General features: G+C 60.5%; 3 protein-coding genes across 17 annotated transcripts in view; 1 reads left to right on the forward strand and 2 right to left on the reverse strand.

Annotated features, from left to right (window-relative positions):
* Positions 1 to 1,017: 1,017 nt before the first annotated feature.
* Positions 1,018 to 15,044, reverse strand: SEZ6 (seizure related 6 homolog). Of its 2 annotated transcripts, none has more exons than XM_086859283.1 (17): positions 14,908 to 15,044; positions 6,483 to 7,052; positions 6,280 to 6,410; positions 5,204 to 5,396; positions 4,712 to 4,897; positions 4,469 to 4,637; positions 3,916 to 4,082; positions 3,638 to 3,832; positions 3,318 to 3,456; positions 3,039 to 3,235; positions 2,768 to 2,962; positions 2,497 to 2,688; positions 2,220 to 2,417; positions 2,088 to 2,126; positions 1,866 to 1,986; positions 1,683 to 1,785; positions 1,018 to 1,143 (listed from the first exon to the last, which is right to left on the reverse strand). In XM_086859283.1, exons 1-17 carry the CDS (start codon positions 14,969 to 14,971, stop codon positions 1,114 to 1,116), a joined length of 2,889 nt encoding a protein of 962 aa, XP_086715409.1. In that variant the 5' UTR covers positions 14,972 to 15,044; the 3' UTR covers positions 1,018 to 1,113. The 2 variants fall into 2 exon arrangements, with proteins under 2 accessions (XP_086715409.1, XP_086715408.1); XM_086859282.1 differs by having other exon boundaries at positions 1,037 to 1,159.
* A 3,389-nt stretch (positions 15,045 to 18,433) lies between these two features.
* Positions 18,434 to 21,634, forward strand: PIPOX (pipecolic acid and sarcosine oxidase). Its single transcript, XM_023946508.2, has 8 exons — positions 18,434 to 18,622; positions 18,901 to 19,049; positions 19,436 to 19,637; positions 19,866 to 20,048; positions 20,394 to 20,546; positions 20,614 to 20,772; positions 20,886 to 20,961; positions 21,057 to 21,634. Exons 1-8 carry the CDS (start codon positions 18,497 to 18,499, stop codon positions 21,185 to 21,187), a joined length of 1,179 nt encoding a protein of 392 aa, XP_023802276.2. The 5' UTR covers positions 18,434 to 18,496; the 3' UTR covers positions 21,188 to 21,634.
* Positions 21,635 to 22,144: 510 nt separating this feature from the next.
* Positions 22,145 to 23,157, reverse strand: part of MYO18A (myosin XVIIIA) — a 36,534-nt gene continuing 35,521 nt past the window's right edge. For all 14 annotated transcript variants that reach the window (XM_086859308.1, XM_086859306.1, XM_086859307.1 and 11 more), the window contains one exon: positions 22,145 to 22,787. Coding sequence is in view for 1 of the 14 variants with exons in the window: in XM_086859309.1 (XP_086715435.1) it covers positions 22,649 to 22,787 (139 nt within the window). In the remaining 13 variants the exon portion in view is untranslated. The remainder of the gene's footprint in view (positions 22,788 to 23,157) is intronic.

Genomic DNA, 23,157 nt, shown 5'->3' on the forward strand with positions numbered 1-23,157 from the left:
CAAGAGTGGCGGGGGCGCGAGCTCTGTTTGTGACGTCATCCCGGCAGAGGCCACGCCTCTTAAAGCGGCAGTGACCCCCGGAGAGCACGGGAGGAGAGGGCGTGGGGGTCGGGATGCTATGGGGGGGAGCAGTGATGTGGGCTCAAGGTCCACCCTGGGGCTGTGTGTGTGCGTGTATCCCCACTCCAAGCTGCGCGGTCCCGCTGAGGAAGACGCCATCGCTTCTTCTAAAACACCAGTTTTTATTAATGAAACAACCAAAAGATGGGGAGGGGGCCGGTATCCCCTCCAGATCGAGGGGGCGGCGGGGACCGGGGTCACCAGCCCGGGCGGGACGCGGCGGTGGGGGGAGAACAGCCATGCCCCGTGCCCCTGCCCACCCCGTCACTCCGGGTCTGGCCGCGCTGGGGTGCCGGGACGCGCGGGGGGGACACGCTGGTGGCGGAGGGCACCCCCCGGGGAGGGCGAAGCAAGCGGGGGCCGGGGGGACACGCAGCATGCTGGGGGCACGGGTGGGACACGTCCCTGCGTAGCGGCGGTGGGAGACACAGGGTTGCGGGAGGACCAGCCCTGTGCTGGGTGGGGAAGCGAGGGCGGGGGTGGCACCCACCTGGCCACCCAAGCCCCTCGCCCACCCCCCGGGGCTTTGTCCCCTTCCCGCTGCAGCCCTGGAGAGCCCTGTCCTTACCTGGGGGTCCCCACAGCGCTGCTCCCCCTGCCTGTGTCACTCCTCCGTCGCAGGAACAGTGGGGGCTGCTGTTTTTCCCCTGCGGGGGACTGGGGCGAAGGATGGAGCCCAAAGGGCAGGGTGGGATCCAGGGACCTTTGCTGGCTCGGGGGCCGGGGAGGCAGGATGGGGTCCAGGGACCCCCACTGGCTCAGCCTCTCATGAGCCCAGTGCAGGAGGCTGGGTGACAGTGGGGCTCGGGGAGACCCCAAGGGGGTCCGGGTGGATTGGGGGTGGCAGGGGGGTTGCCAGTGCCCAGGTGGGTCCTGCCAAGCGTTTGGCTTGAGTCTCCTTGGGAGAGGTGTTCCCAGCCCGTGCCGGGGGCTGGTGGGCACGGGGGGGCCTGGGGGGGGTGGCTGCAACGCCCAGCTCCACGCTGCCCACACCTAGATGGACACCTCATATTCCCTCGTGTCCTGCAAAGAAAACAGACTGCAAGGGGTTGGACTCCCGGCAGTGCAGTGGGGTGCCTGGGACAGGGATGCAGCATCTCCCATCCCATAAGGACCTGGGGGCACATCCCAGACTACAGGTGGCCCTGGGGATGCATGTCCCATCCCGTACATGGGTCCTGGATCAGTGTCCATCCTGTACATGGTGCTTGGATATTTATCCTAGATACCGTGTGTGGTCCCTAGATGGTTGTCAGAACTAATGTGTGGTGCCTAGATGGATATCCCACCCCACATGTGGTCCCTGCATCGATGTTCCTGTGTGTGGTCCCTAACTGGATGTCCATCATGTAGACAGTCTCTGGATAGACCCATGGGTGGTCTCTGCATGTCCCATCCCCTGTGTTATTCCTGATGGATGTCCTATCTAATTCATGTGTTCCTAGAACACATAACCCCATTCCCCACCTGTCCCAGCCCATGCACAGCCCCTGGCACAGGTGGCCCACGTGATGCAGGGTCCCCAGGGTGCCCAATGCGGGGGTGTGGGGGCCAGTACTTACTCCTGTCTCATAGGTGGGATTGTCAAAAGCCGACTCCACGGTGATATGGTCATAGGGGTGGGAGCCAGCAAGGGGCAGCTGGAGGGCTGGCTTCCCCTGGAGCCTGTGGGGAAAGGACAGCTGGAGTGGGCAGTGGGGGGCCGTGGGGCCCCATGGAGTGACAAGGGCCAGCGGGCCACTCACTTGGAGAAGTAGAGATAAATGCCCCCAATGAGCAGGGCCACCACCAGCACAGGTAGGAAGACAGCGATGGCAACGTTGGTGCCCTCCAGCGTTGTCCCCGAGGGCACGGCCTTGGCCACAGCTGCCCAGGAGAGTTGGGGGCTCACCCAGGGGACACCCCACATCGGCTGCACCCTGGGTGCCCTTCTGTGCTCTGGCACCCCAAAACACCCTCGCCCTTACCATCCAGGTTGCGGTTGCTGTAAAACTCATCGTAGGAGGCTGGAGGTGGTGGAAGAAAGAAAACACCAAGGGTGAGAAGTGGGGTGCTGGGCGGTGCCTGTGAGGTGCTGGAGTGGGGAGCCGTCATCTCACCCGCCTTGCAGATGGGAGGGAAGCCGCTCCAGCGTGAGGGGTGCCCAGGCAGGCAGCGCAGGCTGCTCTCGCCCAGCAGCGCCCGGCCAGCGGTGCAGGAGAAGTGTAGGGTGGCTCCCGCCGGGTACAGCCGCCGCTCCGGGTTCTGCCTCCCGCCCGCCGGCACGCCAGGGTTGTGGCAGGGCTCGTACGTCTCCGCTGCGAGGCAGTGGTACCGTGGCGTCAGCACTCGCCATCAGCTTGGGGAATTTGCCCGGGGAGGGGATGCCCAACTCACGGATGCACTTGGGGAGGCGGTCACTCCACTTGGGTCCCCCCGCAGCACGGTCATGGCAGGTCAGGGTTCCAGCACCCGCCAGGACGTAGCCCTTGTCACAGACGTACTGCACGGTGGCTCCCACCGGGAATTTAGGGTTGGAGACCACCCTGCGGCTGTGCTCAGCATCCCCAGGGTCCCGGCAGGTTGTCACTGCGGGCAGGAGTGACCGATGGTGACGGTGGCTGGGGATGCACCCCAGGGCAGGGGGTCACTGGTGGGCAGCACTCACCCCGCTCGCAGGAGGGCAGGTCACCGCTCCACGTCAGGTCCCAGTGACACATCAGGAGGTCAGTGCCAGTCAGCTGGAAGCCGGGGTAGCAATGGAAGGTGACCACAGTGCCATGGAGAAGCTCCGGCTGTGAGGACGTTTTCCAGCCATTGGCAATGTCCGGCAGCTCGGGACAGGTGTCATTACGGGGGACCTCTGTGGGCATGGAAGGCTGAGCAGGGCAGCGGGGACACTGTGGACACCAGGGACACTGTCCCACCATGGCCCTCACCAGAGAAGTGGATGACAAAGCCCTGCCGATAGGCAAAGGCACCGGCGCCAGGGTCAGACTGGAACTGGACGGTGACATCAGCAGTGGATGCGTAGAGCTTGAAGCGGCCACGGGCGCCCGTGTACTGGCCCAGGATGCGCGCAGTCAGGTCATCCCCATCATAGAAGGTCAGCATGTCCCCCGAGCCCAGCCGCAACCTGGGGCAGCGGGATTGTGAGGGCAGGGAGTACATAGATCTGTCACCCCACTATCCCCATCCCAGCCCATCCCAACACTCACACACGGACATCCAGCATGATGCGCTTGTCCTCCTCCACATGCAGCCCCCAGATGCAGTCCTGGCCCTTGCCGTACGCCTCCGGCCAGTTGGGCGACAACACCACTCCGGCTGTGTCCGTCAGCTCCCCGCTGCACACCGCTGTGGGCATGTGATGGGCTTGGCACTGCCACGGGGCACCCGCCACAGCACCCACTCCAGCATCCCACATCCAGCACCCACCATATCCCTCAGTCCCATTACACACAACAGCACAGTGGCTGCAGTATCTCTCGTGCCCCATCCACAGCAACCCCCGGCACCCTCCAGCACCAGCACGCACCACGGCACGCTGGTTCCGTCTCATTCCACTGCGGGTCACTGGGGTCGACGCACTCGATGATGGTGGAGCCCTGCTCCAGCGTGTAGCCAGGGTCACAGCTGAACTCCACCGTGGTGCCCACGGGGTACCGGGGATCACTGGCCGTGAAGTTCCCATACTTGACGAAGGGCTCGTAGCAATGCCCCTGCTCAAAGGCTGCAGGCACAGGGGCAAAGGTCTGCAGGGGCCGGGTGGGCACAGGGATGTTTGGGTCACCCACTACACCCTTGGCCCCATACCCTCATAGCGCAGCGCCATGCCCGCAGCGGCCCCGCTGCTGTCGGTGGTGAGCTCCACGAAGAAGTGGCGTCCGGTGCTGAGCAGCCCCTCAATGGGCAGGTACTCCACCTCGTAGGAGTCGTACACTGGTGGTGCCTCCACGTTGTTGCCGTTGCGGATGATGAGCCTGCCAAGGCATGACAAGGGCAAGGTGCAGTGCTGGCCATGGCCAACAGCAGCCATGCTTGGGCATGGATGGTAGCCTCCAACCCCGGCCATTGCCAACAGCACCATCCTTGGGCACGGCCAGAGGTTATCTTCCTTGAATATGGCCAACAACACCTGTCCTTGATCATGGCCAATGGCCAAAGGTAGCCACACTTGGCCATGGCGAGCAACACCCATCCTTAAATATGTGATGTGATTAATGTGATTAATGATGTGATTAATGTGATTAATGATGTGATTCCACCCTTGGATATAGCCAAGAGCACTCATCCTTGAACCCCATGAGGGGCTGCCCCAGGGTGCCCCCACACTCCTAGCCCCGCCCAGTTTGCTCCAGAGCCAAACCTGTCATCATCCTCCGCCAGTGACACCTTCTCGAAGTGGAGGTGCAGACGATGTCCATCTGGCGCTTCCAGCAGCCAGTGGCACGTCAGGTTGTTGCTGTAGTTCCCAGGAAAGCCGGGCGAGACAATGCGTCCCACTGTGGCGTTCTGGACCACCCCGCCACATGCCGCTGTGGGAGAGGGACCATCAGTAGGTGACTGTGCCATGCCAGCTGTCCCGTGTCCCCATGGTGCTGGTGCTTACCGAGACAGAGGGGCTCGTGGGCGCTCCAGAAGGGGCGAGTGGCATTGCGGCAGACAAGCCGGCGGGCTCCCTGCAGCTGGTAGCCCGTGGAACAGCGGAAACGGGCATCCCCACCAGGGTGAAGGCTGCTGACCGAGACCTCCCCGAAAGCCGGCCGTGCTGGGAAGGGGCAGCTCAGCAGGTAGGCTGGGGGCAGGTGATGGTGTTACCAAGGCTGAGGAACAATGGACCCCCCCCCCGAAACCCAGAAACTGTCTCCCTTGGAAATGCCTGGGTGTGGTAGGGCTTGACTGACACGGTGCCTATGGCTGCCGAGAATTATGCTAAATTAATCCATAATTGCTAAGGTCAATCAGCTTTCCATGAGTGTTCCTCACCCAGTCAGTGCCCACTTAAAACACAGATAAACTCCAGGTGCATCACCATGACCCAAATTAGCACCACGCTGGTAGAGAAGCTTCCAGAGGGTACAGAGGGGTCTGAGCCCCATACCTTGGTAGTGAAAGTGGTAGGAGCCAGGGCTGGGGGGCCGGGGGCTCTGGAAGCGGAGGGTGAGAAGGTTGGCTGGGCTGCGGATGACCTGGCCCCGCCGCAGGAAGGACTCGTTGGCCAGGAGGTTGGGCTCCAGGCCTCCTGCGCTCTCCACCGTCAGTGTCTCCCCTTCTGCCAGGCTGATGTTCTCTACCTGCCAGGGACACAAGTGTCACCACAGCAGCATCACCCGGTACCTGGCTCAGAGCTGGTCCTTGAGTGGCTTCCCTGCGGTCGATAGCCCACTGGAGCTTGTCTGTGCGGGGCAGCACCTTTCAAACATGGTTAGCAGTGCCATAAATCATCCCTCACGCCAAGAACAGCAGGGCCCAGCCAGCTGCCAGGGCAGGTGACTCTGCCAGAGCACCACAGCACAGCCAGCAGAGCCCCGCACCGGCAGCCTTGCAGACAGCCAGCCTCGCCCTCTGGAACAATTTGCTATTAATGATGCTAATTAAGCCATGCTGCATGTTGAGGAACAGCAGCACTGGTGAGTGTGGGCTGGAGCCGGGAGAGGTGGTGGAGGTGCTGCCTCTGGCTCACCGCTGGCTTTCCACGAGCCCTGGCACTGCCCTGCAGTGGCTTCAGCAGAGATGGGGACACATTGCCAAGTGCCACTGACGGGAGCAGCACAGGCCTCAGCACAGCAGGATTTGCTGTCAGCCTCAGCTCCTGGCAGATGGGTGCTGGGTGTTCCTGGCCCTGAAGCACAGCATGGCACCTGCTGGGACTGCTCACACCTTCTCCATCAGGGTGTTGTTAATTAAATCGTGCAGCACTTCTTTGTGATGGGTGCCAGCCACAGCAGCTGGTGGGCACAGAGCATCCTGGGGCATCCCAACAACTCATGTACCCACATCCCTGTGCCAGGGCCTGAGGCAATGCCCTGAGCCAGCTCTCTTGGCTTAGGGACACAGGAATAGGGACAAGGACAGGGACAAGACCATGTGTTTGCTGCACCCTGCACAGAGTAGGGGACATGCCACACTTGTCTGCAGGCACTTGGCACCCTGGCCCACCCTCAGCCCTCAGCTCACCTTGAGCTCCACACCATAGCCAGGGTAGACAGAGATGGTGTAGGTGCAGTCCAAGCTGTCATAGGGGACACTGGTTGGCTCTGGGGACACCAGCCAGCCCTCGGGACCCGCCAGCGTCCGGTTGCAGGGAGCTGGTGACAGAGGAGACCCCAGCTCAGCCCCACTTCACCTCAGCTCCACCTGACTCCCTCCCTGGTGCTCACCTGGCCCCTGCAGTGTGGTGACAGTGGTGGTGGTGATGGTGGAGGTGGTAGTGGTCCCCTCCTCATCCCCAGGAACCACCATGGCCCCATTGCGGGGTGCCAGGGATGTGCTGGCCGTGGTGGGTGCCTGGCTGGGGGATGCAGTGCTTGATTCTGGCACCCCAGAGGGGGACAAGGAGGGGTCTACACCTGGCACAGCCCCCCATGTCTCCCCCCATGGCCCGGGGTGCCCCGCTAGCGTGGTCAGCGGGTCAGTGGGGAAGGCGGGCCTGGGCAGGGCAGGGGTACGGGGTGAGGGCTCGGGTTCTGGGGGGCCGGGGGCTGGCTGGAGGGCACTGGCAGGGAGGAGGGGACCAGCGCCAGCAGGCAGGAATGGCGCCTGGGCCAGGTAGTCCTTCTTCAGGAAGGCTTCGTGCAGCAGGTCCTCCAGCAGCGGGTGGTGGTTGAGGATCTTGAGCGTGGGCGCCGTGCTCACAAAGCGAGCCTCTGCCTCCCGCTCCGCCGGCGTGGGCACTGCCGTCGGCTCCGCCTCAGCGCTCTCCTCAGTCTTCCTTGCCAGCCCGTTGAAGCCTGGAAGGAGGAAAGAGTGTGGGATGCTGGGGACCTGTGGACTGATGCTGGGGACTGAGGGAACAGGTGATGCACCAAGGAGTGATGCTTCAACACTGTGTCCTCAGCAGCACCTGGGAGCAGTGCTTGGACACGGACTGATGCTGTACCGGGTATGGATGCAGCTCTGGGGAGTGATGCTGGTGCAGTGCCACAGACCTGTGCTGCACTGGGGACTAACTCTTCCCATGGACCAACCCTGCACCACAGGCCAGTGCTGCTCCAAGGCCTAACGCTTCCCTGCACACCAATATTCCCCCAAAACCAGGATGGCAAACAAGAGCATCAGCCACATGCAGCAGGACTGTGACACCTTCTCTGCATCATACCCTTCACTGGGGCTGCCCTGGCAATTAAGCCATGGCTAATTAATGCACGTCGCCAGTTTGTACCACATGAAGGGATGCCCACTCCTCCTGTGAGCCAGCCCTGATGGGAACAGCCCTGGGACTGTGTATCCCTGATCACAGATTATCTTTCACCACAGAGGTGGCCATCCTGTGCCAAGGTTCTCCCAGGACTGCGTATTCCCAGGGTGCAGACACACGGGTGATTCCCATGACTGCCATGACCAGCTGTGCCAGGAATGTCATGGGAGCCTGGACATTTGGACCTTTCTCCAGGCTGCCAAAGAGCTCAGCTTCTTTCCAGCCAGGCTGTCCCTGAGCAGTGTGAGTGTGCAGGGAACCCCCTACCCCATCGAGGCTCCCCCCTCTCCCACCCACAGCCACAGGGATTCCCCTGTCACAGCCCCGCGTTCCTCCCAGGCATTAGTCTCTGAACAAATCCCCAGCATGCCCAGCCCAGCAGCTTACGGCCTTTAGACCAAAAATAAAAGAGAATTTAATCAGCCCTAATGAGTCACCCGGCATCTCCCGCTCCTAGATCTGCCACAGCACTGTTCCCTCTCCAGCTGGGCACAGCTCTGTGCCACAGCAGAGGGGATGCCATGGTGACACCCAGCATCCCTCTGAGCCCCTGGTGTGGGACACGAGGCCAGGGTAGTGTGTGGGCACGTCTTGCCGTGCACAAGCACTGATGACACGATACTCCCAATTACCGGGTAATTATCCCTATCCGTAGCAGGGCAGGGCCCCGAGAAGATTAATTACTCTGCGACTGCTGCTTTTAAGGGACAATTAAGAGACATTATCTTGGGTGTGCAGCTTAGTGGGGAGGTGCTGGCAGGCTCCTCACACTGCTGCTACCCACCCTCTGTCCCCACCACCCCTCTGCCATCACCCCGGGACAATGGTAATGCCCTGGGCACAGCAGGGACACCGGCCCACACCAGCTCCAAGAGGTCTGCTTGCCCCCCAGCAAGGCCTGAATTATGTTTTAATAGGATCCATTTATTAGAACATAAAAGTTAATGAGTTTATACTGAAGGGCGCCAAAATCTCCGTTAGGCTTTAATAGCGGATTAGTGTTCAGGGCTGGGCCCTGCACCACCACCACTGCCCAGTGTGGTGAAGGCTGGGCTATTGATGCCCACCCAGCCCCCTGGACACTCCTGCCCGTGAGCATCTCACCTGCCCGGGGTGCTGGGGGACACGGTGGTCCCCATGGAGGCTACTGGCTAAGGCCAGGCCTCACAGCAAGGATCCTACAACAGGTCCCATCTGGATTTGAGCACCCTGGGCTGGGCAGTGTCCTGGCACCAGGCACTGCCCTGGGTGTCACACTATATTAGGAACGGCGAGAAGCATGACCTGACTCTCTTAGCTGCATTGTCCAAGAGAGCAAAGTTTATTATTCTTAATCTTTTTTTTTGGAGAAGGTCCAAGAGGTAAAACTCTCACTGGTCATTAAAGCAACTTATCACCATCGTTGGTTAAGTGGAACACCAGCCCTTGACTGTTTCTTGCAAGTAAATCCTAAACAACACCTGCCAAGATTGTTGTCCTTTACCAAGGACTGTTTGGATTCTTTCTCATGCTTTCTCAGGCCAGAATGAGAAGCCTGTGTGACTTAGCTTCACACAGGCTCTGTTCCCTGCTTGCTTTTTGCATTTAATATCCACACCTGGGCTCTGTGTACCACAGAATGCTCTTGGTACCAGGGGATGCTTGGGACTGGGGATACTCTTGACCCTCTGGGGATGCTCAGGACACCATGAGAAAGCAGCAAGTGCCCAGCTGCTGACACTCAAGCCCCGTGAACACCACGGTATTAGATCCTCCACCTCCACAGATGTCTCTAAGCAGCTTATCTCCAGTGCCACAGCTATGTCCCTCCCATGTCCCCAAGGTGACCAGGGACTGCTGACGTGGGACTGGCCACCCCTCTGGGCCCTGGCACCCAGCAGCCGCCCTGCTGAACTCGGGGTGGGCAAAGGGACTGTCAAGTCCCCAGTAGCCATGTGCCTGTTGGGGTCCCTCGTCATACTGGCCACGGTCACAGAGGGGACAGGATCCTAATCCCTCCCATTGGCTTTTTTGGGTGGGAGTTTATTAACAGCAGCCAGGAGATGCCAGAGACTAATCCGACTGTGGCGGGCGGAGGCCCCCGTGGCGGGAATCGATGCTGCCTGCTGTCACAAATAAATAAATAAGGCGGCACACGGCCGCCCAGGGAGCACCGATCGATGCTGCCCGCCAAGAAAGCAATAACAGAGTGGCCGGCTCAGGGAGGGGACAGGGCAGGGCCCTCGGTGGCCGTGCCACCCCAGGAGCCGTGCCTCAGTTTCCCCATCTGTAGGACGGGGCAGGAGGGAGGTGCAGACAGGCAAGTGCCTGGCACAGGGTGAGGGCAGGGGCTGGGCCTCACAAGATTCTAGGTTTATTTTCTAATTTAAAATCCAATCTGGCTTTGCCCCCGTGGCCAGAGCCAGCAGCTGTGATGAATGAGCTGTCAGGCAGCTGACGCCACGCTCCCCCACCCACAGCCTCCCTGTCCCACAGCCTCCAGCCCCCTGAACTACTCCCAGCCTCCACAGCAGGAACAGGAGAGGGAACACACCCTGGTGATGCCAGATCCCTACCTGCCCCCTGCCCTGGTGGCCCTAAGGACCCCAGATGGAGAGCAGGGCTTGCTTCCAGGTGTGAAGGCAGCGTGGGCAGGAGCAGGCAGGGAGTGCAGGTGGGTGCAGGTGGTGGCAGCGTGGGCAGGAGCAGGCAGGGAGTGCAGGTGGGTGCAGGTGGTGGCAGCGTGGGCAGGAGCAGGCAGGGAATGCAGGTGGGTGCAGGTGGTGGCAGCGTGGGCAGGAGCAGGCAGGGAATGCAGGTGGGTGCAGGTGGTGGCAGCGTGGGCAGGAGCAGGCAGGGAATGCAGGTGGGTGCAGGTGGTGGCAGTGTGGGAATTCAGGCATTGTCGGGATGCAGGCAGGGGTGGGCGTGCGCAGGCAGGAGCACACAGATGGTGTGAGGGTGAAGGCAGGGGCGGGTGGGCATGGGCAGGACTGTGCAGCCAGCCCCTCTGCCACCCAGCTGGCACCACAGACAAACCGCTGGCACCCAGCATGGCGAGCTGGCACTTACGCTGGCAAGCACGTCCCGCCACTCCATGGCCACCTCCACCCCGGCACCACCAGTGACCCCAGATGCCCGTGGCCAAGCTGAGACTGTAAGAGCAGCAGAAGCAGAGACCCAAGAGGCTGCCCTGGTGCCCAGGGACACCGCTAGCGAGAGCGGCCGCCAGCCCTGGCAGCTATCGGAGGAGCTCGGCTTTAATATTCATGGCAGCGCTGGTGGGGAAGCGTTTGACCTTGTATGTTTTGCAATTCTCCTTGAATTGAACAGTCATTTACCCGCTGACACATGTCACATCACCGCAAACCGGTTCCCTGGAGCATCGCAGCGGCCGAGCGCCAGCTGACACACCGAGCACCGCCAACAGCGGGTGGGCGCGAAGGCAGAGCCCAGTGGGCAGCTGTGTGCCCATCTCTTGGGCTTTCCTCCCTTGCCACCTGGTGGATGCCAGCGGTGCCTTTGTCCCCTCCTCACCACCCACAGCCCATGTAATCCCCCTTCCCCATTCTCCCTGTGGAGCTAATGGGTTTCTACAGCAATTCCCCTGCATGGCAGCAGCGGTGATAAATTGTATGTCTGCTGCTATTTCAGACCCAAGCACTGTGCGGTGCCACGTCCCCCCTCACTGGGCTGCCAGCACCCAAATCAGCTCCTCCAGTCCCTCCCCTAGGACTTCCTGTGATGAATACCCCACTGCTGGGCAGCACCCACTCAGTGCCACCCTACAGTGGCCCTGATGTAGGTGCCAGGGCTCCATGTCGCACAGGGCTCTGTGCAAGCTCTGGCCTCCCCCAGGACCCAGCACAGCCCACCCCTCTGGGTGGCAGAGGGGCACCCAGCCCTCGGGGCACCCCTGGGTGCTGGGGGTGTCTGCCCAGCATGGGCAGGAGTCAGGCAGGGTGATCAGGGCCACGCTGCCCACCCGGTTCCCGTCTCCCCTTCCCTCCGCCCACTGCCAGAGACAGTAATTGAAATCGGTTGCGGGAGGCGAGCGAGAGCCGCTTGTCGGGCTCAGCGTTGGGCTGCTCAGCCATGTCATACTTCCTGCAGATACCATTCCCTCCCATCGCCGCCTGCTCCTGCCAGAGCCGGCATTTCAGCTGCCCCCAGCACTCTATCTCTTCCAGCCAGCACCACATCCTGCCCCAGCACCTCTTTTCCTAGAGGATGAACCATCCGGTTCTGGAAGCCACTGAGGGCTGATCTTGCAGACACTTCCCCCTTGCTGCCACCCCCCAGGGCATCTGGGGACCACCAGAGCCTGCCCTGCCCATGCATCACCTCGCTCATTGCCCACCACTGGCTGATCTGGCATTTCAAGCACCTCTCTCCATTTTCACAGGGTCAGAGTAGCGCTCTTGCAGCTGATTAATATTTGATCCCTTCAGCACAGCTTGTTACTGCATTTAAATTATATATGTAATAATTCCTAGTGGTACAGTGAGCGTACGGGCTGACTCCTGCCGCTTCTCCTGCAGGCTGGGGGCCGAGCAGATGCCCAGCCCAGGCCAATGGGGCTCCCTGGCACCTCGGAGGATGTGATGAGCAGTGCAAGATCTCAGCACACGGCAGGCTGGCAGTGAACCAGGCAGATAGAGGCATCCCCAGGCAGCCCCTTCACCCACCCGAGGATGCTCATGGTGGGAGCAGTGCTGGTCCTCTGGTTGTCCCCATCTCCCCAGCAGCAGGAGAAAGGGATGCTGCCACTCCCGAGTTCCTGCCTGCGAATGGAGGGAATCCATTACCTCCTTGGTTATAGGCAGCTTTCAGAGGCAATCTTTCAATTGTGCACATTTAAAGAATTGATTTGAGGCGAAATTATCCTCTCCCATCAGAGCCGCTGGAGACACAACTTCATCTGCTTCCCCCGGGGGCTGTTGGTGCTCCCAGGGGACCCCAGAGCCAGGGTCAGCCTCAGCCCCCACCCCGGCAGGGGCTGCACACGGGGGGTGACAGCCCCAGGAACACCGTGCCAGCCTGGGGGTCACACCAGCAGCACAGAAGGGAGAGGGGGGGTTTCTCTACTGCTTCAAACCAGGCCTGGGGGTGCCCTTGTCATGTCCTTGCCCGAGCTTCTTTGCACCCCATTTTTCCCTACATTCCCACTGCTCTGGCTCTACATGGCAGCCCTGCCTGGCACAGCACCCTGTGCTGAATTCATCCCTGCCACCGCAAACCCACAGACGATCCCTGCGGCAATCAGGCTCCTGGGAAATGGTGGGGGTGGTTGGCTCAGCCTGCTCCCCACATCCCCACGGGACAGCCCTGCCCTCCCGCTCCCTGGCTTAAGAGTATTATCCAGATAATCCTGGCCTGGTGGCACGGCAGCGTGGTGGTGATGAAGTCCTCCGAGGCACGCAGGGCACGAGCACACGCGCCGTTAATTACTGGAGCAGGCGCCTGCCTCCTTCCCCAGCCCCCTCCCCACACTGAGATCCCAGCCAGCACCCCCACACCCCCAGGGGCACCATGTCCCCCAAATACATCACCCCTATGGGCCCAGTGCATCTGGCTGATGCTGAATGCCTTGGCACAGCTCAGGCCCTGTGCCCCCTGCCACAGACTGTGCTGCTTCCTGATGCCCCAGGCTGCTAGGACCCCAAATTACAAGGAGCTCCTTCCAGTGTGGCTAAGATGACCCCCAGAAAAAATTCCTGGCCTGCCACGGCTTTGGAGAGCTGGGGAGAGGGGCTGCAGTGGAGCAGGGCTGATGGAGCTATGCCTGGCACAGTACCCCTAGGCTGCACCAGTGCCATGGGGTCCAGACCCCACTTTCTGCTGGGGAAAATCCCTGTGGACAACAGAGGCTGGTGGTGCCCCACAGCTGGGGCAGGAGAAAGACAGGATGAGAGCCTGCATTGCCACCGCTCAGACCACATCACCAAGCTCCCCAGCCTGGATGAGGAGTCCAAGACTCCCTGAGCCCACATCCCTCAGACCCATGGCTCGTCCCCATCATGCACCAACCCACTGATTCCAAGTCAAGGCCACAGTGACACTGAGGGTGGCAATGCTGCATGGAACCCCGGGTGCTGCCTGAGCTGATGGAGGATGTGGAGCTTGAGGCACCAGCCACACAGGCAGCTCCCAGTACATGATGAGGACATATAGGGTGGACAGGACCCCACGGGTCCCAGGCCTGGGAAAAGCTCAGCACCTCCCAGGGCATCCCTACTTTTAAGACTCTGGGAAATGCACATGCAGTGTTTAATTAACTTTATTGATATTCAGAAATTAGGGAACTGACTAGAGGTAATTGCTCATTAGAAATCATTAAACCGACACAGTAAGCACCAGCCTCCCTTGGGGGAAATCTGCCCCGCTCAGCGCCCTGCTCCCAGGACAGAGGGACCCCCAATATCGGTTTTGCTGCCCCCCAGCAGGGAAGGAGATGTGTGTGCCATGGCATTTCCCCACTTGCTGTCCCCATCCACTCCCTTTCCCAAGCAAGAGGGCTGTGGCAGCTGCCCCAGGCGGCAGAGTGAGCTGGGAATAGCAGCGGGCACAGGGCCACGGCGCCCTTCCCCGGCTGGGCTCCGCTGCCAGATGGGGAGTTTATGTAACTCCCTGCACGGCTGCTGCCTGCAGCTGGTGCCCACATCCCGCATCCCACCAGGGCCAGCGGGGCTGGACCACGACCCACCCATCGCCCCATGCACGGCCACGGTGCTCCGGGGCACCCCAATCCCTGACAGGTCCCTCCAAGCCTTGGAGGGTCCCCAGTCCTATTTTTGGGGCAGCAGAGCCACGAGGCATCGAGACTGCCGGTGCCCCACGGGTGGCAGAGACAAGGAGACGAGCTGGGTGTTGGCCGCTCTCCTTGGCAAACCAACATCCGCCAGCCCTGTGTCCCCCGCGTCCCCCGTGCAGCTGGAGGGGTCACCCCAACAGGGAGGAGAGGGGGAGAGAACCAAACACCCCCAGTACCCACCCGGCAGTGGGGAGCGCTCGGAGGGACGGGCTCACGGCACAGCCAGCCTGACGGTGGCTGGAAGGGCTCGGTGACCGCGGGCGCGGGTCCCGCCGTGCCTGCCCAGCCCCCGGTGCAGCGATGCCGGTCACACCGGCGAAGGGGCTGCAGCCGGAGCCTGCCGGGGGCGGAGTTGCACCAGCCCGGCTGCAAAGCGCTGTGCGCGTCCCCGGAGGAGGTGGCGGTGGGGCGGATAACGGGGAGGGGGGGGATCGTCGGTTCACCGGGAGAAAACGGGGACGCGTCCCCTCCGCATCGGGGGGCGAGCGCGAGTTGGCAAAGTTTGACTGTGGCGGAGGTGGCTTGAGGCCAGCCGGTACCGAAGGGTGGTCGGTGTGCACGGCGGGGATGAGCCGGGGTGTCGGCCGGCGCTTACCGTGTGCCGGGGCGAGGAGCAGCGCGGCGAGGAGCGGCAGGAGCAGCGCGGGCGGCGGGCCCATGGCCGGCGGCGGTCAGCACCGCGGACAGCTCCGCTGCGGCGGCGGCGGCGCCCCGAGCGGCGCCCGCCGATACCGGGGACGGCGGAGGAGGGGGGGCCGTAATGCTCCGAGCGCGGCGCACGCCAATCCAAGGATCGGGGGGGGGCTCTCCCCGCCTCCCCCTCAGCGCCCCCCCCGCCGTAATGCTCCGAGCACGGTGCTCGCCAATCCCAGGGACGGGGCTGGGGGGAGCCGCTGGAAGTGAGGCGCTCGCTAATTCCAGGGACGAATTGGGAAGGGGGGTGGGGGGGGGGTGGCCTTCCCCCACCCACCCACCCCTCGCCGTAACTCTCCGAGCGAGGCGCCCTCCAATCCCGCAGGCTGGGGGGGCGGGGGGGGCTCCTCCCTGCTACCCCACCCCCACGCCGTAACTCTTCGAGTGCGGCGCCTGCTGAAGCTGGAGATGCAGGCTGGGGGAGGGGGATCGCCTAATCCCCGCTTCCTCCCCGAATCCCGGCAACCCCTCGGGATGGGAGACACCAAGGGCTGTGAGACAGGTGCTCGCTGCCCACCTCACCATATCCTACCTCCTCACCCTACAGAACTCTCACCACAGCCCCTCCAGCTGCCCTTCCCCATCTCTAAATAACCCAAAATAGGACTGGGCTCATCATCCCCCAAGCAGACACCTGGACCAGGAACAGCACAGAGGGGGGCCAGTATTCTTTATGGTGGGGGTCCAACAGCCCCTCCCCAGCCCTCTGCCTCGGAGTCTCGGAAGGCAGCCAGCCCTGCAGTGGGCAGATGGTGCTGGCGCCGGCACCGAACAGCTCCATGTTGGCTGATGGACGGCTCCTGCGGGTGTTAAAAAAAAAAAAATATAAAAAAATCTCTTTGTTTAATATCCCCCTCCCCATTCCACCAAAAGCCCAGATGGCTTCGCCTCGCCGGATCCCCTGCAGCCTGGCCAGCCCCGCTGCACACACAGCCCACGCAGCCAGCTTTGGTGGGGGTTTAATTTTAATCCCAGGTCCTGCTTTGCCGACATGCATCATTCCTGCCATGGAGAATGGCGTGGCTTGGCATGGGGAGCCAAGAGCAGAGCAGCAGCCAGTCCCACGTCATGGGCTGTGTGCCACCAACGTGGCACTGGCTGTTGTGCCACCAGCCCCACGGCTGTGGTGGGAGCGGGCCTGGGAGCGATGCTGGGATCCTTCTCATCCTGGGGGTGCTGCCGGCTCTCCCATAAAGCACTTTCAGCTCTAAACCCAAAACTTTGATCCCCCGGTAGCATCATCAATATTTAATGCAACAAAGCCCTGGTAAGGCTCGGAAGATGAGCATTTTGAGGCCAAATTGAAGTTTCTAATATTATGATATTCAAATAATTTTAATCTGGCTGATGCTTCCCCAGGCACGTACCTGGACTGCTAATGAGGGGTTGCCTGCAGCCGCTGTTGCTTTTGACAGAAAACAAACAATTCTTTGCAGGTGCCATCAAAGGATTGGGAATGGAGAGGTCTGGGGAGGAAAATGGGTGCGAGCGTGCGTAGAGCCAGCATGTTGCAGCTGGGAGAGAAAGATGCTGTGTTCCCCTCGGCTCCCCGGGGAACAGCATTGCTCCCTAATTCTTTTTTAAGTGTCAGTTTGTGCTTGGTGAAAAATGAGGCCGACACAGATGGATGATGGGATTCCCAGTGTACAGGGGACAAAAAAGGTGCAGTGGGTGCAGAGTCCAGCACACATCAAATTGCATCTGATCCTTGCCCAGCCTTGGCCGAAGTTCCTCATCCCACGTTTTCCCAGTGCCGCGTCCTGAGCTGAAGAAGCTCTCACAGCCTGTGCCAGGCACTTCCCCAAGCCCCTATTTCCCCCTCCCCATGCCATTGCCAGCCCTGAGTTTTCCCATCCATCCACCCAGCCCACACAGGGAATATTTCATTTTTACTGAGCTCTCCTGGCCCACACCGGCTGCTTGGGGAAATGGATTTCTTGCTGCCACTCCAGCAGCAAGAAATGCCACTCAGCATTGCCTCCAGTCAGTATAAAGCCAGGAGAAGAGGACATGGCAGGGATGATGGAGACCTTGGCACAGGGCTGGGGGGAACCCCCAAAAATTCACCCTAAGGCAAACTGAGGTTCTGCAGCTGCTTTTTGGGCTTTGGGGGTGCAGACGTCCCTGATGTCTGGGTTCAGCCCTGCTTGGGGTCACCTGCAGAACAAAAGCAACGGCCTGAGGGGTGCCACAGAGCCCTGGGGATGGTGATTTGTATCCCACCAAAGGTTTCATCATCTCTGTAACCTCACAAGCAAGGCTTTTCCATCCGTTCTATTACCACACTGCTAAAGGGAGAGGAGTTCATTTCTACCATTTAACGTTTCATGGATAATTAATTATTCTTCATCTTTCCAGCAAAAAAGGAAGAGCAAGTAGAGGGGCTATTCAAAGCAAAAAAAAGTCAGCTTGAAACCCAGGGAAATTGCTGAATTATTTGTAGCATCAAAGGCGAGCGAGGATGTGCTGATTTAACGGGGCCCTGTGAGATGCAGAGCCCTGGGCATCGTGGTGATGCTGAGACTGGGATGAACTCATTGCAGCAGTGGTCATGGGCAGGGGGGTGGATGAGAGGTCTGGGGGGCACCCCAACCTCTGCCCGTGCTGCCCATCCTCCTCCTGTCACCTCCCCATCGCTATGAGCTGCTAGTTCTGCCTTTGCACAATGTTGGGGTGTCCCTATGACCTGGTGGAAGCCTCCAGTGCTCCCCAGTGCTTCATTCATCACCAGAGGCAAGTGGCATAATAAATAATGATATTTAACATTTCATAATAATGACAGTTAACCAGTAAATAATGCCTTTTACATCACAGAAGCCAGAGTAAATTAATTCCCCTAAATAGGTGTCAGCAGCACGGGGCAATGGCAGCAGTGGGTAAAACTTGCAGCCCCTGTCTGTGTTATCCCCCACTCTGGGGCATTGTCCCCAAAACCCAGTCACACCCCAAAATTTAACAGATTTGCAAAATGCACCATGCCACATCCTGGCAGCTCTGGCGAGCCCTAAATCACCCCTATTTCCTGTTAAAAAATAACAACAAAAGATGGCAACGAAATGGTTTATGGCTGTAATAAATTGTGCCGGAGAAAAAAACAACCCTGTTTGCCTGGAAGCAAGGTGGGGTTTCCCATTGGCACATGAATGGAAGCCTTGTGTCCCACCACAGCTGGAACCAACAGTGACCAGTGGAAAGGGGGATTTATTGGAAGTAGTTTTCCTTCACATATATGCCACCCATGCACTCTGAGCAGCTGAGCTGCCCACCCTGGTGGCACCAGGTGTTGGTGGGGGAATGAGAATGTTTGTGCCCAGCCAGCCCCAAGGGGTAGGAAGATACCTAGGTAGGTAGGCAGGCCTCTGTGTGCCCCTGGGTGCCCTGGTTGGTGACAGAGCTGGAAGGTGGCCAAGGCTCCACTGGACTCTGCTCTGTTCCTCCCCTTGGCTCACCTCCCAGCGGCCACAGAGACAGAAACAGGGACAAGGGCGAACATGGCTGCCCCAAGCCAGCCCCAGAAGTCCACCTACGATGTCATTGTCATTGGGGCTGGCATCCAGGGCTCTTTCACTGCCTACCACCTGGCCCAGCGCCACAAGGACACTCTGCTGCTGGAGCAGGTATGGTGACCCCATTCTGCCATGTCCTCATTCCCAGCAGGCTGGGGTGGGTGCCTGCAGACCTGGCTGCCCTCCACCGCGGCACGGAGCAGAGCTGCTCAGGCACTGCAGTCCCCAGTGCCAGGACCCCCTGTCCCCAGCATTTCCTGCTCTTTCCCGGTGCTGTGGTTGACAGCACAGGCTGTGTCCCATGGTACCCTCTTCCACACCGTGCTGGCGCACATGGGGTCGAGGGTGGCAATGTCTGTGTTCACCCCTATGTCCTCTCTGCCCCACAGTTCCTCCTGCCCCACTCTCGGGGCAGCTCGCATGGGCAGAGCCGCATCATCCGCAGCGCCTACCCCCAGCAGTATTACTCCTGCATGATGCCCGAAAGCTTCCGCCTCTGGCAGCAGCTGGAGGCCGAGACCGGCACCACCCTCTACAGGTGATGGGGACAGGGACACAGGCACCCTCCCCTCCCCGCGGGACTGGGGACCGTGACCTTTGGGTGGGATGTGGCTTCCTTGGCAGGCAGCTGCCAATTCCTGGTAATTTATGGGGCCCCATGAAGGAAATGTCATTAAGGAAATGAAGATTTAAATGATCCTCCGGTGCCGGGGTCAGGGCCGATGGCGCTTGCTGTATTTAGCGGGCAGAGTGTGTCAGTGTCCGGACCCTCCCATGCATCTCACTCTGCCCCTGTCACCCGCATCCCAGCACCAGGGTGTTGCACATCCCAAGTACCACTGGTGTCACCGTGCCTCAGTTTCCCCCAGGGGCAAAGCAAACACGGGGAAAGCAGGGCAAGCTGTCGTGACTGGTGGGATGCAGGCAGACAGGACTGGTGCTGCTGGGGCCGGCGGGAGATCCCGAGCTGGAGGCCTGCAGGAGGAGCCTTGGTGTTGATGAGGTCCTGGACGCTGCGGCGCTGGCCCAGCGCTTCCCTGGCTTCCAGCTGCAAGCTGGCCAGGTGGCCGTGCTGGACAGCACTGCTGGGGTGCTCTTCGCTGATCGGGCTCTGCGGGCAGCGCAGGTAAGTGCTGCTGAGGGGATGGAATGCTTTGGGATGGGATGGGATGGTTTGGGATGGGATGGGATGGGATGGGATGGGATGGTTTGGGATGGGATGGGATGGGATGGGATGGGATGGGATGGGATGGGATGGGATGGGATGGGATGGGATGGGATGGGATGGGATGGGATGGGATGGGATGGGATGGGAGTCCCTCGGCAGCCACCTCCTGTCACCCTCCCCACGCAGGAGGTCTTTTGCCAACATGGGGGCACCCTGCGGGATGGGGAGAAGGTGCTGCACATCAAACCTGGGGCCATGGTCACTGTCACCACCACTGCTGGGGTGTACCAAGCCCCCCGGCTCATCATCACGGCTGGAGCCTGGACTGGTGCCTTCGTGGAACAACTGGGTCTCTGCCTGCCGCTGCAGGTAAGGGTTGATGGCATAGGGGGCACAATCGTGGCCAGAGCTAATGTTGCCCTAAGAATCAGGCCTTTTGATACTGTTTTCACAATTTCTAGCCACTTTCCCAGGGAAGTAACTACAAACATACGTGTTTATACATTCCATTAAAGATATGTCTTTTGATGGACATCTCTCATGACCAGAGTGGTTGGGAAGGTGGTAACCTGACTATCCAATCCCTGGTCATTGTCAAAAACCTATAAATACTGAAAGAACAAATAAACTTCCTTTTTCTTTCACCACGCCTCGAGCTGCGTCCGTGTGAATCATTTCGTGTCCGACAGTGACAAGCTAACGCTGTGATTCCAGCCCCTGCGCATCGATGTCTGCTACTGGAGGGAGAAGCAGCCTGGGAGCACCGGTTTGGGTGATGTCAGTCCCTGCTTCTTGACCCTGGGGCTGAGCCAAGCCCCCCACGGTATCTACGGGCTGCCCTCCATTGAGTACCCAGGTCTGATGAAGGTGAGCAGGGCACAGCTGAAGGTGGGGGGATTCCCTAACCAGCCCACCCTGACCAGTTATCTTCCAGGTGTGCCACCACCACGGCAGCCCCACTGACCCAGAGAAGCGGGATCAGGCCTCCTCGAGTGCGCCCCGCCCTGACATCGCCATCCTGAGCAGCTTCATCAGCAGCTATCTGCCCAGGCTGGAGACCCAGCCAGCGGTGATAGAGACCTGCCTCTACACGGTGAGACCCTCCCCAGGGCACAGATCCAAACATCCGGGGTCCTGAGCCTTCCCCTACCCCAAGGTGGACCCCTTCTCCACCCTGTCTCCTCATTTCACACCCTGGCTCCCCAGAACTCTCCAGATGAAGATTTCATCCTGGACCGGCACCCCAAGTTCAGCAACATCGTCATTGGCGCCGGCTTCTCAGGTAGGTGAGGGCAGCCACCCCCACAACCCAGCACCCCAGAGCTGCCCGGGGTCACGGGGGTGGCTGTGTCCCCACCTTCCCTCTCCTTCCCACAGGCCATGGGTTCAAGCTGGCACCAGTGGTGGGGAAGTTGCTGTGTGAGCTGAGCCTGGGTGAGGAGCCATCCTATGACATGGCCCACTTTGCCATCACTCGTTTCCCTGGCGTGCTTAGGGCTGCACAGTAGGGGTGGGGCTCCAGACGTTCCCCCACGGCATTGCACTGGCCTGCAGCTGTGTCCCTGCATCCTGGTGTCCTCACACCTCCCCTGTGTATCTCCATCTCTCTGAACCCTGGGGACTCTCAACATGCTGCATTCCTGCATGCACACCCCAGATACCCTGCATCCTCATGTCCCCATACTCCACCCTTCCAGCACCTCTGCATCCTTGCTTTCCCACATCCCTGCACCCTGGTACCCTGCCTCCCCACACCCCAGCACCCCCATGCCATGCAGTGCCAAGCCATCTCTACCAAGCACCCACTCCTGGGGAACAAATTAAGAAGCTTTGTCACCCTCATGAAGATGGAGCTGGAGCAGCGTGGAGAGACACACTCGCTTAGGAGTCAAGTTAAATGTTTTAATGTTAAATGTGCCATTTTATTATCATTAGATCGCTCCCACTTAATGAAAGCGCATTAGCGCAGCGTGGCTTTATGGCAGCAAGCACCGAGCTTGGCCTGTGTGCTTCCAAGAGATGGTGGGGAAAGGGAAACAACCTGCCAAGGAGTGAGGGGTGTCCCCAGGGTGCAGGGTGTCCCCGGGGCCAGGTGCTGCTCACAGCACGTGGCACGGGGACAGCACACGGCCAGGGCCAAAGCTGAGCCGTGCAGGCAGCCAGCAATGCACATCATCATCTCCTCCGTGTTAATTATTTAATGCCAGCAGGCAGAGGCTCTGTCCCGCTGCTCATCTGCATATTTATGAAGATTGATAAATGATTCAGCACTGGCACCCACGAGGGCTTTCCCCCCCACCTCCCCTCCCCAGCACCCATGGGTGCAGCAGGTTCAAGGAAGAGGGCAGACTTGGCCTTTCCATGAAGCCCTGCATCCTTGCTGGGGCTGGATACATTCCACCGTGCAAACACCCCCCGAAAAGAGGGAGACCCCCCCAGGCACAAGGAGCAGGCAGCAGCCAGTATCACCAGCCAGAAATGATGTTTATTTTCATACTGAAAGTAAAGGGGGGGTGGGGGAAGATGCACAGCTGGGCTAGTGCAAAACAGCCAGGCAGAGGTGAGGGGCTAGGGGGGGTGACAAAAACCTGGTGGGCACGTGGGACCCTGTCCCCATGTCCCCTTCCTGGCTGCCAGGCTGCTCCCCAGGGCCCGGCCAGCGAGAGACATCTTTGGCTCAACTAAAAGGGGTGTAAGAGGACGGCAGGGCGCCGAACGGGAGGGTTTAAGTTATAAAACAAGGAGCCAGCAGGCACTGAGGAATAAATCCCGGGTGCCGGAGCAGCCGACTCCGCCACCAAGGACAGACAGGAGGTGGAGGGTGGGGGTGCAGCCAGCGAGCCGGCCGGGCTGCTTCTCCCATGGCTGGGGCCGGGGGGCGGCTGTGTGTGTCCCCCCACCCCGCGCAGAAGGAATACCGGCTGCCCGGAGCCGAGCGCTCCCGGGGCGGTGGGAAGTGGTGCTGGGGGCTAGGCGGGGGTCTCGGCAGCCCTGCTCTCCGCCTCGCTGGCACTGGGGGAGCTGCGGGAGGAGCGACGTGTGCTGTCCCCGGCGTCCTGCTCATCGTCCCATCTGTCGTAGGTGAAGGTGTGCCGGGAGCTCGTGGGGCTGTGGGAGAGAGAGGGGTTAGAGGGGGTGACGAGGGGCTCCATGTCCCCCAGCATGGCTTGGCTGCTGAGCACAACTCCCCTCCGGCTGCAGCTGGAGCTGTGGTGAGCCAGCACGCTGGCAACCAGCTGGATGGAGCCTTGACTGCCTCCTTTTTTTATTCTTTCTGAGATATTTGGGACATGCCTCACTGCAAACAACTCCTCGCTGTGCTGAGCTAGCCCCTGCTCTGCAGTGAGGCCGAGCTGTGCCTGCCCAGGAAATGGCTCATGGCTCTGGATGCCAACACCAGTGTTCCCAGACACCCTGAGGGTCCCGGTTGTACCCGAGCCCAGGGCTGGGTGCTGGGGGTGTTGCTCCCCGGCACCCC

Source organism: Cyanistes caeruleus, chromosome 21 (genome assembly GCF_971803275.1).
Source record: "Cyanistes caeruleus chromosome 21, bCyaCae1.hap1.1, whole genome shotgun sequence".
In the NCBI taxonomy this organism is placed as follows: Eukaryota; Metazoa; Chordata; class Aves; order Passeriformes; family Paridae; genus Cyanistes; species Cyanistes caeruleus.

Bases quoted from the DNA above. Each gene is read 5' to 3' on its own strand.
- SEZ6 (XM_086859282.1), bottom strand. From the start codon at position 14,971: ATGGGCCCGCCGCCCGCGCTGCTCCTGCCGCTCCTCGCCGCGCTGCTC. The intron at 6,411-6,482 runs GTGAGCACCAGG...CTCTGTCACCAG, and splicing joins CACCACACTGCAGGGGCCAG to CTCCCTGCAACCGGACGCTG. The intron at 2,963-3,038 runs GTGAGGGCCATG...CCATGCCCACAG, and splicing joins CTTTGTCATCCACTTCTCTG to AGGTCCCCCGTAATGACACC.
- PIPOX (XM_023946508.2), top strand. From the start codon at position 18,497: ATGGCTGCCCCAAGCCAGCCCCAGAAGTCCACCTACGATGTCATTGTC. The intron at 20,547-20,613 runs GTGAGCAGGGCA...GTTATCTTCCAG, and splicing joins AGTACCCAGGTCTGATGAAG to GTGTGCCACCACCACGGCAG. The intron at 20,773-20,885 runs GTGAGACCCTCC...CTGGCTCCCCAG, and splicing joins TAGAGACCTGCCTCTACACG to AACTCTCCAGATGAAGATTT.